This window comes from Balaenoptera borealis, assembly GCF_965194805.1.
Source record: "Balaenoptera borealis genome assembly, chromosome: 9".
Taxonomy (NCBI): Eukaryota; Metazoa; Chordata; class Mammalia; order Artiodactyla; family Balaenopteridae; genus Balaenoptera; species Balaenoptera borealis.
In genome coordinates, this window is record NC_138873.1 from 119,834,572 (window position 1) to 119,847,814 (window position 13,243).

At 37.0% G+C, this 13,243-nt stretch overlaps 1 protein-coding gene across 10 annotated transcripts in view; it reads right to left on the reverse strand.

The window, feature by feature from the left end:
• Nucleotides 1-13,243, reverse strand: part of SNAP91 (synaptosome associated protein 91) — a 158,263-nt gene that overhangs the window by 6,506 nt on the left and 138,514 nt on the right. For all 10 annotated transcript variants that reach the window (XM_082405849.1, XM_082405850.1, XM_082405857.1 and 7 more), the window contains 4 exons: nt 11,830-11,860; nt 10,822-10,933; nt 1,222-1,305; nt 350-454 (listed from right to left, as the gene is read on the reverse strand). In XM_082405849.1, coding sequence (XP_082261975.1) covers nt 350-454; nt 1,222-1,305; nt 10,822-10,933; nt 11,830-11,860 — 332 coding nt within the window. The remainder of the gene's footprint in view (nt 1-349; nt 455-1,221; nt 1,306-10,821; nt 10,934-11,829; nt 11,861-13,243) is intronic.

Genomic DNA, 13,243 nt, shown 5'->3' on the forward strand with positions numbered 1-13,243 from the left:
TTCCTAACTTTCCGTCTGGCTAACTCTGGGAACACATAATAAGAGTATCGATCAGAGCTGCTCATTTTTCCCGGACTAAATGTCTGGATACTTTAAACACCTGGTAGTTCTCAGGAGCCCTTCTGAATTAAGTAGGAGAGGAATGGAGGGACCTTAGGACAGTTAGTTATTGCCATCATTTTCCTCCAAATGTCACACTATTGCTCATCTCTCTTCCATGTTCCCTTTACTTCTGAAGCAACAGGTATGAAGACTGTATCAGGTAAACACATCTTTAAACAGTTTGTCCCATGACAGTTTTACATGTATAAAGTGATGTCATTCTTTGGCGGGACATTTAAAAACTGACCTGTGTGCCAGGTACAGCTGCGGCTCCAAAGGGTGGCCTCCTCATGGGCTGTGCAAACATGACAGGCTGCTGAGGCATCACGGGCATGCCTGTCCCAGCAGGAGGCTGGAAAGCAGAGCGGTTCATAGCGTGAGTGGAACCTACTCTGGCAACGCCCTGACCTTTACGTCTTTAATACGTTCCTGAAAATTTTTCTTTCCTTTTTTTTTTTTTTTTTTAAACATCTTTATTGGAGTATAATTGCTTTACAATGCTCTGTTAGTTTCTGCTGTATCACAATGTGAATCAGCTACACGTATACATATATCCCCATATTCCCTGAGGAATCCAGGTCTGTGAGAAAGCATAATTTGTAATTTTGAACGATGGGTGCTGTGAGGCTGGCAGATGGCAGAGAATCACTGAGGTGCAGTAGGGGCCTGGCTGGCCACACGGCATCCTCACCCAACCCAGGCTTGTTTGTTGTTGTTTATCCATCTTCTGGAAGCACAGTTCTTGAAGAGGTGAAAACTTGTTTCTTTATGGAAAATGGCTCTAAAATTTGCTACTGATAAACGTGGTAAGTGAAAAGTCCTAGTATAGTGATTAAAAGTGGATTTTGATGATTGAGCTAAAAATATGTTTGGTAAATAGTACTCCAAAAATGACATTAACAGTGTACTATAAAAATTATTTTCATGGCAGAATTTAAGTGTCTTATAAGTAACTCAATCATGCCCTTTGTAGACTACTTAATGTCTAAAGCAGATGACTTAACTTTTTAAATTTTACTTTACTGCATTTTGGGGAGAATTATATTCTATAGTTAATCTGGGATTTGGTGAAGGCCGTAGAAGTATTAATTACAATTTTTAGCACCGGTCATCACTCACCATTCCAAATCCTGCTCCAGGTTGTCCGACAGATGGGGCCCCAGCAACAGGAGGAACTGAACTAGTTGGAGGTACAGCTCCTTGCTACAAAAACAAAACAACACACACACACACACAAACAACAACAAACAAAAAGAACCAATATAATTTGGTTTTAAAATGACAGAATACAATTTTAAAATGCACGCCCTTAAGTATGTGTAAAGATGTAAAGAAATCTCAAATTTCAGTTTTAAATTAATAAAAAAAGGCACTAGCACCACGCCAATGATATGAAGAAGGTTACTAACTTGATGTTCACTGTTGTGGTGCTATTTGGGTTCACTTATTCAGGCTCAGCTTACACTCAAGCACTGGGCTTCCTCTCTATCTCCTTATACCACCCTCACTGTAAACAAATTTTTCTAAGCTTGTCTTTTCCTATCATTATATCCTCCAATAGGCACTGAATTAGAAATTTAAAGAATGCTTTCATTTACATTTTTAATGCTTGGTTTCCATTTTTCCCCCCATTTTTATATTATTCTTTTCTGTGTTATATTTGCTTCTCTCTGACTTTTGACTGTTGTACATTTGCACAAAGACCAAAATTAATTCTAAGTTTTAGGAAGCATTTAGAGGACTGCACGTAATATCATACATATATCCCATTCCAGGCACAGGTTTGATAGTTTTCAGTCACACACCAAAACCCCTAATATTTCCCTTATGCATAAAATTAACCCTGCTGCAATCTCTTAAATTTAAGTTAACCATTAGAGCAAAATCCTAATTGAAAAAGAAAATACTATAGTGATATCAGCAGAAATGGTGGAATAAGGAACTCTAAGAGTCCCCCTAGGCATAAAAGCAATGGAAAAACAGGCAAAAATGGTCAAAATCAACTTTTTTGGAACTCTGGAAACTAACTAAAAGTTTGCAGCAGCCTAGAAAGTACTTAATCAAAAAAAAAAAAAAATCAGCTGAATCTTGGTAAGAACATTGAGCTTTGGGACATTTTAACTTACCCTAGAGTTCCAGCCACTGTTCTCCAGTTCAGCTGTAGCTTTGAAAATAACAGCACACAGTCCCAGTAATAGTACCACGAGGAGCAGAATATATTTTAATTATTTGCTTTGTCTTGTCTCGTGTATAGGTGGCTCCCTGGAAACATTGGCTCAAAAGGCTTGTCTTTATCTTGCCAAACTGGGAACCCATCTAGTGCTAAAGTTGTCACCGGAAGACATTTGTGGAAAATACTTAAAGGCAAATTTTTCAGTTGTTGCTGTATCAGGCAATGGATATCAGTCAGCAAAAAAAGCAGACTAAACAAAAAGCTCAGAAGGAAAGGCTGGAGAATGAGATGCTTTGAGGATTAAGGGTTTTGCAAAACCCAGACCTTCTCCTGGGAATTTAGATAGCCATGCACATGCCCAGGGCTGTGCATATGCTCAGGAAAGATGTGAGATGCCTCTGGGTTGACTTTTTTTTTTTTTTTAATTTTATTTATTTATTTTTGGCTGTGTTAGGTCCCTGTTTCTGTGTGAGGGCCTTCTCTAGTTGCAGCAAGCGGGGGCCACTCCTCATCGCGGTGCACAGGCCTCTCACTGTCGCGGCCTCTCCTGTTGCGGAGCACAGGCTCCAAACGTGCAGGCTCAGTAGTTGTGGCTCACGGACCCAGTTGCTCCGTGGCATGTGGGATCCTCCCAGACCAGGGCTCGAACCCGTGTCCCCTGCATTGGGCAGGCAGACTCTCAACCACTGCGCCACCAGGGAAGCCCTCTGGGTTGACTTTGAGGCTTTAAGAAAGCAGCAGTGATCGCTAAGGCAGAGTTGCAAACTGCCTGGTTGAGTCTGAAGTCATGTCTAATACACACTCAGAGCCCCTCTGCAAAGACTGGGAGATATTTTTGGTTCCAGGAGTTTAAGTAGTATCTGTCTAATCATTAGCTGACCACTTAGCTAAAAGGACAAAACAAACAAACAAACAATAACCCCCTCCCCCCAACCAAGGTAGCAAAACAACAAAAAAAGTAGCAACAAAAACCTTGGGGAGGGGGTAGAACATGATTTCCAAAGCTGCCATATTATAATATTCAAAGTGACCAGGTTTCAACAAAAAATTATAAGGCATGCAAAGAAACAAGAACATATAGCCCATATGCAGGAGAAAGATCTCAAATCAATAACCTAAACTTCCACCATAAGGAGCTAGAAAAAAGAAGAACCAATTCCAAAGTGAGCAGAGAAAGGAAATAATAATGATTAGATCAGAGAAAAGTGAAATAGAGAATGGGAAAACAAAAGAAGAAATAGAAGAAACCAAAAGTTGGTTCTCTGAAGAGATCAATAAAATTAACAAACTCTCAGGTAGACAAACCAAGAAAGAGAGAGAAACTTACATGACCAAAATCAGGAAAGGAAGTGGAGATATTACTACCAACCTTGCAGAAATAAAAAATTATGAGGAAATATTATCAGAAATTACATGCTAAAACATTAGATAATCTAGATGAAATGATCAAATTCCTCGAAAGACACAAACTACGAAAACTGACTCAAGAAGAAATAGAAAAATCTATATAGTTGTATAGCAAGTAAAGAGACTGAGTCAGTAATCAAAAACCTCCTATCACAGAAAAGCCCAAAACCAGATGGCTTCACTGGTCAATTCTATTACATTTATAAAGGAGAACTAATTTCAATCCTTCTCAAGCTCTCAAAAAAAAAAAAAAAAATAGAAGGGGAACATTTTCTAATTATTCTTTGATTCCAGTATTACTGTGATACCAAAGCCAGACAAGGACATCACAAGAAAAGAAAACTACAGACCAAATCCTTTACAAACGTTGATACAAAAATTCTCAACAAAATACTAGCATACCACATCCAGCAGCATATTAAAAGAATTACACACCAAAACCAAGTGAGATTTATCCCAGGAATGCAAGGTAGGCTCAATCAATGTAATATGTCATATTAATAGAATATAAGAAAAAAAGATCATCTCAGTAGATGCAGAAAAAGCATTTGACGAAATCCAACATCCTTTCATGAACAAAACAACACTAAATAAACTAAGAACAGAAGGGTAATTCCTTAACCTGATAAAGGGCATCTGCAAATAACTCATGGCTAACATTGTACTTAATGTTGAATGACTGAAAGCTTTCTCCCTAAGAACAAGACAAAGATGTACTGGAAAGTCTAGTCAGGGCAATTAGGTAAGAAAAAGAAAGAAATAGCATCCAGAAAGAAAGGAAGAAATAAAACTATCTCTATTTGTAGATGATATGAGCTTATATATAGAAAATCCTAAAGAATCCACACACAAAAAAACTATCAGTCAATAAACAAGTTCAGCAAAGTCACAGGATACAAAATAAATATACAAAAATCAATGTGACATTCACCTTACACTAGCAATGAACAATAAAAAATGCAATTATAAAAAAATTAATTTACAACAGCATTAAAAACAACATACTTAGAAATAAATTTAACAGAGAGTATAAGACTTGTACACTGACAACTACAAAACATTGTTAAAGAAATTAAAGAGGACTCAGATAAATAGAAAGATGTCCTCTGTTCATGGACTGGAAGATAATATTGTTAAGATGGCAATATTTCCCAATTTGCTTTATAGATTCAGTGCAAACCGTATAAAAATTTCAACTGCTTCTTTTGGAAAAATGGACAATCTGAACCTAAAATTTATATGGATATGCAAGGGACCCAGAAAAGCCAAAACAACCTCGTAAAACAAGAACAAATTTGGAGGACTCACACTTTCTGTTTTCAAAACTTACTACTAAGCTACATTGATCAAAACACTGTGGTACTGGCATAAGAATAGACATATAGGTCAATACAACAGAATAGAGTCTGGAAATAAATCTATATATCTATGGTCAATTGATTTTTGAGAAGAATGCCAAGACCAAGAAATGAAGAAAAACCAGTCTTCTCAACACATGGTTCTGGGATTAACTAGATTTCCACATGCAACACAAAGAATTTGGACCACATATGAAAATCAGCCTAAAATAGGTCAAAAACCTAATGTAACAGATAAAACTATACAACTCTTAGAAGGAAATCAGGGTGTAAATCTTTAAGACTTTGGATTAGGCAATGGCTTCTTAAATATGACACCAAAAGCAAAAGCAACAACAATAAAAATAGACAAATTGGAGCTTATCAGAATCAAAAACTTTGTGTGTTAGAAGATACTACCAAGAAAGACTACTCACAGAATGGGAGAAAATATTTGCGAATTATGTATCTGATAAGCATCTGGTATCCAGAATAATAAAGATCTCTTAGAACTCAACAATAAAAAGACAACCCAATTATAAAATGGGCGAAGGACATGAACAAACATTTCTCTGAAAAAGGATATACAAATGGCCAATAGCACATGAAAAGATTCTCAATATCATTAGTCATTGAGGACATGCATATGAAAACCACAAATGAAACCCTATGCATTGCTGGTGGAAACATAAGATGATGCAGCTGCTGTGAAAAAGTTTGGCAGTTCCTCGAAAAGCTCAACAGAGTCACACAAGTCCTGGCAATTCCATTCCTAGATATGTTCCCAAGAGAACTGAGGACATATATTCTTACCAAACTTGTATACAAATAACAGAATCATCTTTCATAATAGCCAAAAGTGGAAACAACACAAATGTCCATCCGTTAATGAATGAATAAACAAAATGTGGTATATCCAAACAATAGAATAGTCAGCAATACAAAAATGAAGTACTGATACATGCTACAACACGGGTCAACTTTGAAAACATTATGCTAAGTGAAAGAAGCCAAAAAGCCAGGCACAAAAGCCTCCAAAGTATATGATTCTGTTTATATTAAAAATCCAGAATAGGCAAATCCATAGAAACAGAGTAAATTTTTGGACGTCATGGGATAGGGAAGGGGAAAATTGGGAAAGACTGTGTTCCTTTTTGGGGTGATGGAGATATTCTGGAATTAGAGAATGGTGATGGTTTTACAACATCAAAAATATACTAAAAATCACTGAATTATACACTTTAAAGTTGTGAAAATGGTGAATTTAATGTTACATAAATTTATCTCAAAAAATTTTAAAAAGAAAGAAAATCCAAAGGGTAGCCGAAAAACCTACCCCGCCCCCAAATGCTTCTTTGGCATAAGGATGATTTTGAGCTGATTATTTTGAAGAACAGCAGGAGAAACTCTGAAAACAGTAGAAATTAAACTTTTGTAAGGGACATTTAGATTTATAAAGGAAATCTTCACTTGTAAGGGTGTCTCCTTCTCTGTACCGGGAAGAGAAGGATGACTAAATCACAAGAGAATCTTATCAATGGAGAAGTCACTGACTTAAATCTACATAACAAATCTTACCTTTGTTGACCCTGCTCTTCCTGGTAACCTCCCCACATCATTCTTTCTTTTGTCTTTAGCTGAAGATGGTATATTTAAGCCAGTGGCTTGGGCCACCTTGGGGAGTTACTCATGTTTTTCTCTGGGTATCTCCCTGTATATATGAGGCATACATGTTAATAAACTTCTGTTTTTCTCTTGTTCATATGTCTTTTATTACAGGAGTCTCTACTAAGAATTCAGAAGGATAGAAGGAAAGTTATTTTTCCTCCCCTACAGAAGAAGTATTATACTTCAGATTCACTCTACTCATCATTTCAACAGGTTAGGTGGTAGGCTATTCACTAGACCCAGAATTGCTTATTTTATCAGAATTGTACCATACAATAATAACTGTATTTATAAGAATTGTATCATTAGGACTTAAGACTATGAAAGAAAAAAGCTACCAAAATAAAATGAACCTGCAGAGAATCCTGATCAGACAAATGGGTCAAAAAATTTAAAGAGAGTCTAAGTTTGTCATTTTGCTCAAATGGTAGATTAACTCTTAATAATTTACTCCCTCAGTATTATTTATCCTAAGGTTTTACAAGTTGTTTTCTTTTTCAACACTCAACAAAATGTTTCACCTACAGGCATATAAAGATTAGTTGTTTTCAGGGGGAGAATTGTGGATTCTGTGGCCTCCTGCAAAATGCACATATTTCTGAGTTGCAAGTACCTTCCTAGTTTGTCTGATGGAAACTTAACCGGTCTGTTGTGCTCAAAACTAGGAATGAGTAACCCTCTTGATGGCCATGATGATATGCCAGTCCTGTTAAAGGTTTTTAGATATAACTTGGGTTCTATGGTCTGAAAAACTTTAGAGCTGCACCACCAAGTAAAAGCAAGGCTACAGCTTTGTTCAGGAAGAAGAGCTTTACAGTAAATGGAGTAAATGGCAGTGAATTTTTTTTTTTTTTTTTTTTTTTGGCCTCGCCGTGTGGCCTGCAGGACCTTAGTTCCCTGACCAGGGATTGAACCCGGGCCCTTGGCAGTGAAAGTGCAGAGTCCTGACCACTGGACCACCAGGGAAGTCCCCAGGCAGTGAATTTTTACACAACTAAGTGAGGGTTAATAATGATAAAATAACTGCATAGGACAGCCTTCATATTATTACCTAAAATGTTAAAGAAAATAGACAAAAGAAATAGGACTACATGTAACTCTGCCCTCCTAATAAATTATTTCTGTTGTTCTAATTTCTCTTTCCACAGGTGCTGTGGACACTTTATGCTAAAGCCTACTGTCTTTAACTTTCTGGAGTTTCATTATGAACAATGTAAAGTTTTCTGCTTCATAAACAAAAATAAGGAGTTCTGGGGTTTAAAAATATGAGAACATTAATCTCAGTCTCAGGGATGGCGCCTGACAATCAGATAACTGGCAGCCTTGTGGGCCTGAAGAAGCAAAAGAGTTGTTAATTAAGTATCTGATGAATTCTTAACCTTGTATGGTTAAAATCTTCATCTCAGGGGAGGTGATGGCCAAGGAAGGTCTCCAATTCAATACCGTTTTTAAAGGACTTCTCCCTTGTTCCCCTTCTGGGGTAATGGTCTCATTACTTAGCAAACTGCCCCACATACAAACCTGGGCAACCAGTGTCTCGGTGTGTTTGTTCACAATTATCCCCAGTTGTGTGGATTCTACCTGAGACTTTTCTTTCTTGTCTTACTTTCCATCCTCACCTCTGGCTCCAACCTTTTTTAAATTTTTAAACCTACAGCTGATCTGCCAGATGCCAGTATTCTCATCACCCTTCCCTCCATGACTGTTTTGAAACTAACCTGTTAAAAAACATTAAACAGCTTTATCCTGCTGATAAGGGCAACAATACTAAAATATAAACTTCTTAGGACTGCAGATAAGGTCTCTTTAATTTTGCATAGAACAGAATAGAAAAATTAGTTCTTTTAATTTGGGGATGATAATATAAATTGTGAGCTTTCATGTCAATATGCAGTATTAACAGATTTATGAGATCCGTTCTAAAGAAGCTTTCTCTTTCTTTAGGGATGTTATTTACATTTATTGAATCTCTCTCCCTCTACCCCCAACAATGTTTTTGTATTTAAGAACAGAGTGCAGCCGAGGGATAGACTGGGAGTTTGGGGTTAGCAGACACAAACTATTATATAGAGAATGGATAAACAACAAGGTCTTACTGTATAGCACAGGGAACTATATTCAATATCCCGTAATAAACCATAATGGAAAAGAATATGAAAAAAAAATACGTATATGTGTATAACTGAATCACTTTGCTGTACAGCAGAAATTAACACAGCAGTGTAAATCAACTTTATGTCAATTAAAAAAAAAAAAAAAGAATGGAGCGCAGCTGCCTAGGCCCAGAGTGCTACCTGCTTATGGTCTCAGCATCTATGTGGGCCACCAGGTACCAGGCACATGCTTGGGGTCCCAGGGTAATAATTATGCTCCCTTTCACCCTTAAAGAGCCCTAGATTGGGGAATAAATTATACGGTTATCCTGGGCATAGCTCAGTTTAAGAGGCTGGTAGCTTTCTACTAAGTATCCTTTATAAAAATTAAAATGGAACTCTATTTATAGCTAAATACAAAAATGGCCCTCTTAAGCATTGTTTTTAAATAATGAAAAGAAAGATTTGAAGAGGTAAATATCCATATATAATAGGCAATCTTCTCATGGTTATCTTTTAGAAATCACTTCTTAAAATTAAGTTCTTTCAGACTTTGAACTCACCAAAGGCAGAGAATATCAGTCCTTGAATTTCCTGCTCTCTTACAAACACCAGGGGGTGGAGTGGGGAGACCAGAGGACGTGGGTTTTGAGGACCAAGTCTGAGCACAGAATGTATTTTCCTATAGAAACTACGGTATAAACCGTAGTTCAATTAATACTATTAGTACTCTTTAGTGGTAAATTTTGATTCAAAAGTCCTTTTTCAGATTGATTTGAGCTTATTTTTATTTATAAAATCGCTATGAAACTGTCTATGTGTAAAAACATTACTATTTATAAAATTGTTTAAAAGAAAATGTGTTCTTGTACACACTACTGTATTTAAAATGGATAACCAAAGACCTACTGTATAGCATAGGGAACTCTGCTCAATATTATGTAACAACTTAAATGAGAAAAGAATTTGAAAAAGAATAGACGCAGGTATATGTATAACTGAATCACTTTGCTGTACACCTGAAATTAACACAACACTGTTAATCAACTGTACTCCAATATAAAATAAAAAGTTAAAAAAAAAAAGAAAATGTGTTCTACATTCAAAAACTCAGATATTTAAATAAATTTCTGGAACACCTCATTTTTAATGGAGTCTATCTAAAATGTTTATATTCTAATTTATATTAATTCACTTCCATGCATGCTTGTTTGGCTGGGGTTGGCGGGTGATGGTTAGGAATTAATTCAGGCAACAAGGAGAGGATGGTATCAAGAAAACCTTAGAGATGGGTGAATTAGACAGGTGAAGGTGTAAGCAAAGGTGAAAAACTACGGGTGAGCTGGGGAAACAGTAGCTCGCCTAGTTCTGCTAAATCTGGGGCATATATAGAAAAATAGTAAATTTTGCTATCCTGGAAACGTACTTTTTGTGGTGGCAAATCGCACTAAGTAATAATTAAGCCTTTATTTCCAGTGATATGCTCTTTCACAGAGTGAATGGTGGCATTAATATACTGATAGAAATTTAATATACAGAAAAGAAACCTATTTAAATTTTATAGAAAAGATGGCGAAAGTCATTTCAAATTGAAAAAATGGTGAGAAGAATCCATAGGGTTTTAAAATGAAAGTTCACTTACACAGTAGAAAACTGCCCAATCTTTCTGATAAGAAAAAAAGTTTGCATTACTTCTTATGGCCATCAGGAAATTTGGGCAAGAAATGTGGTAAAAACACAGATAACGATCAATGATATTACATGTTTTGAAGAATCATTTCCATAATTGTACAAATAAAGGACTAATATCTGAAGAAGCATAAATACTATTTTGAAATAATTAAAATAAAACGATAGGTCATAATCTTTATTAAAGTCAGTGAAATTTGCATTTTGGTAAATATGGCATCTTGCTCCTATTTCTTCAATGTGGGTGAAAAAGTACAAGGTCAGTAGCAAAATTCAGCAACATGGACCCTGTTCTATACACTTGGAAGCTGGCAAAGTGCCCGCGCTGCCCTGGCCTCTGGGGGCTACATACCAAGGGCGCACTGGGAGGGACGCCTGCTGACCAGGTGGCAGGGGCTACTTTTGGCTGCCAGTTGGCTCCCCCAGTCAACTTCTTCTCTCCAGCATTCCACTGAAGATCTCCCCTAAAATCAAGCATGCAAAACAAACAAAGAGACAAACACACAATCAGAAAAGAATGGTGTGTGGCTACCTAAATACTTTTATCTGGGGTCAGAAGCAGTCTGTTTGGGTCAAGCGGTAATAAAGAGAACAGGTTAAAACAGATAGAGGAGTCTTACCATATCTCACCTAAGAGACCTTAAGAGCATTTGACAAAAAAATCAATTAGAGTTTAGACCTCAGGGATAACAAGAATTTCCTGTCACTTCTAATGGAAAAATGTGCCACAAAATTCAGCTGAATTCATCACTGGTTATAAAAAATGCCAAATAAGTATATCATAAATACTGTATATCCTTTGTTGAATTGAAGATGAATCCATAATGGCACTTTCTGGATCATACAGGGTTCAAAAGAAGGTTTCACATAACTATGTCATGACTACAACCTGCCTTCAAGTGATTGTAGGATTACATCTATTGTTAAATGCATCCCGATTTCAGAGACGTTGAAATATGCATCTAAAAAAAGTGTACATTGTTTGTCATTTTTACTACTCTTCCCTAAAACTGATCCCCATGAGACTTTTTTTAAAATCAATGTTAGTTAGGAATATTATAATGAATCTACAATTTAAAGCTACTAAAGTATTCAAACCACAATTCCCAAATATTTCTAGATATACTTAGTGACAATATGGAGGCTGAAATCGATTATTCCTTCTCACTGCAGAGCCAATAGTTTGGAGGTTCCAATAGAATAACAACAAAAACAAAAACTGGGAATGAAGTAAAAACCAATTTTGCAGTTACCTAGCCTGGGAATGAGTAATTACTCCAATGAGTGCAATGTCTGATAGTCTCAAATAAGTACAGATACACTTCTCATAAGAAAACCAGACAATTTCAAAAACACTTACTTTTTGGACGTGGTACCAGAAATTCCAAGATCTATAAATGGATAGAAGAAAAAAAGAATTTAAACCTCTATACTCAGCTTAAATGATATGACATTTAAAAGAGCAAAGAATCAGAGGTCTAGAAAAAGTCCATATTTTGCCTACAAATGACTGCATTTAGTTTTACAAAGGAGAAACCACGTTAGGAAACATATTCTCAAGTCTAACATTTTCTTTCACGTCACGTTATTCTTAAGGATCATACTTGAATGTCAACTGGTGTCCAGAAAAGAGTGAACGTAGCAGGCTTGAGACTGCTATCTTAGGAAGGCCCGTGTGGCTGGGGACCTGGCTAATATAAATTGTTCTCTACACTGAGATAAAAGTTTTCCTAATGATAAGCGTGGATCACTGTATCTAAACTGTACAAACAAGGTGTATGCTGAAAATCTGCTTTCCTTCCACGAGACTGATATTTTGGTACACGCTAGGCAGAGTGCCTACAGGATCAGCATCCAATAAAAACCTTGGATGCCAAGTCTCTAAAGGGCTTTCCTGGGCAGGAGCATCCTATGTGTGGCTGCATTTTTGTGTGTTCTTCCCCTCAAGGGGAAGAGAGAGCATAAGGAAGTCCATGTGTGGATTCTTCTGGACTCTACCTGTGTCTATTCCCCTGATAATCCAGCTGTGTATCCTTACTATGCTGCTGTAATAAACCTTAGCTGTGAGTACAGCTACGCGCCGACCCCCTTGAGTCCTTCTAGCGAATCTACAAATATGTGGGTGGCCTTGGGGACTCCTGACCCAACGGGCTTAATCATTCTGCTCTAATCTCAATTCATTTATTATTTCAGCAAATATTTATTGAACCCTACATATGCTAGGCACTGTTCTAAGCAGTTGGGATAGGTTAGTTACCAAAACAAAGAGCCCAACCCCAGAGGAATTTGCATGCTGATGGGGTGAGATGGATGATAAAACAATAAAATAATAAAAGAGTACACAGGCTGCTAGAAGGTGATACGGCAAGCCTACGGAAAATGGAAAGCAGGATAACGGGGAGCTGGTGGGGTAGGCTGAGAGTGAGGGGCAGGCAGGATTAAATAGGGTGTTCAAGGGAGGCCTCATAGGGGTGAAGCTTACGCAAAGCTGAGCAGAGATCTGGGGGAGAGTTTTCTAGGCATCTCTGCCTAGTGGTAACTCTATGTTTAACATTTCCAGAAACTGCCAAACTTCTTTCCATAGCAGCTGCCCAATGTTACATTCTCACCAGCAATGTTAGAGGGTTTTAATTTTTCCACATCCTTATCAAGACTGGTTATGATCTGTCTTTTTCATTATAGCCATCCTAATGGGTGTGAAGTGATATTTCACTGTGGTTTTGATATGCATTTCACAGATGACTGATGTTGAGCCTCTTTTCATGTGTACATTG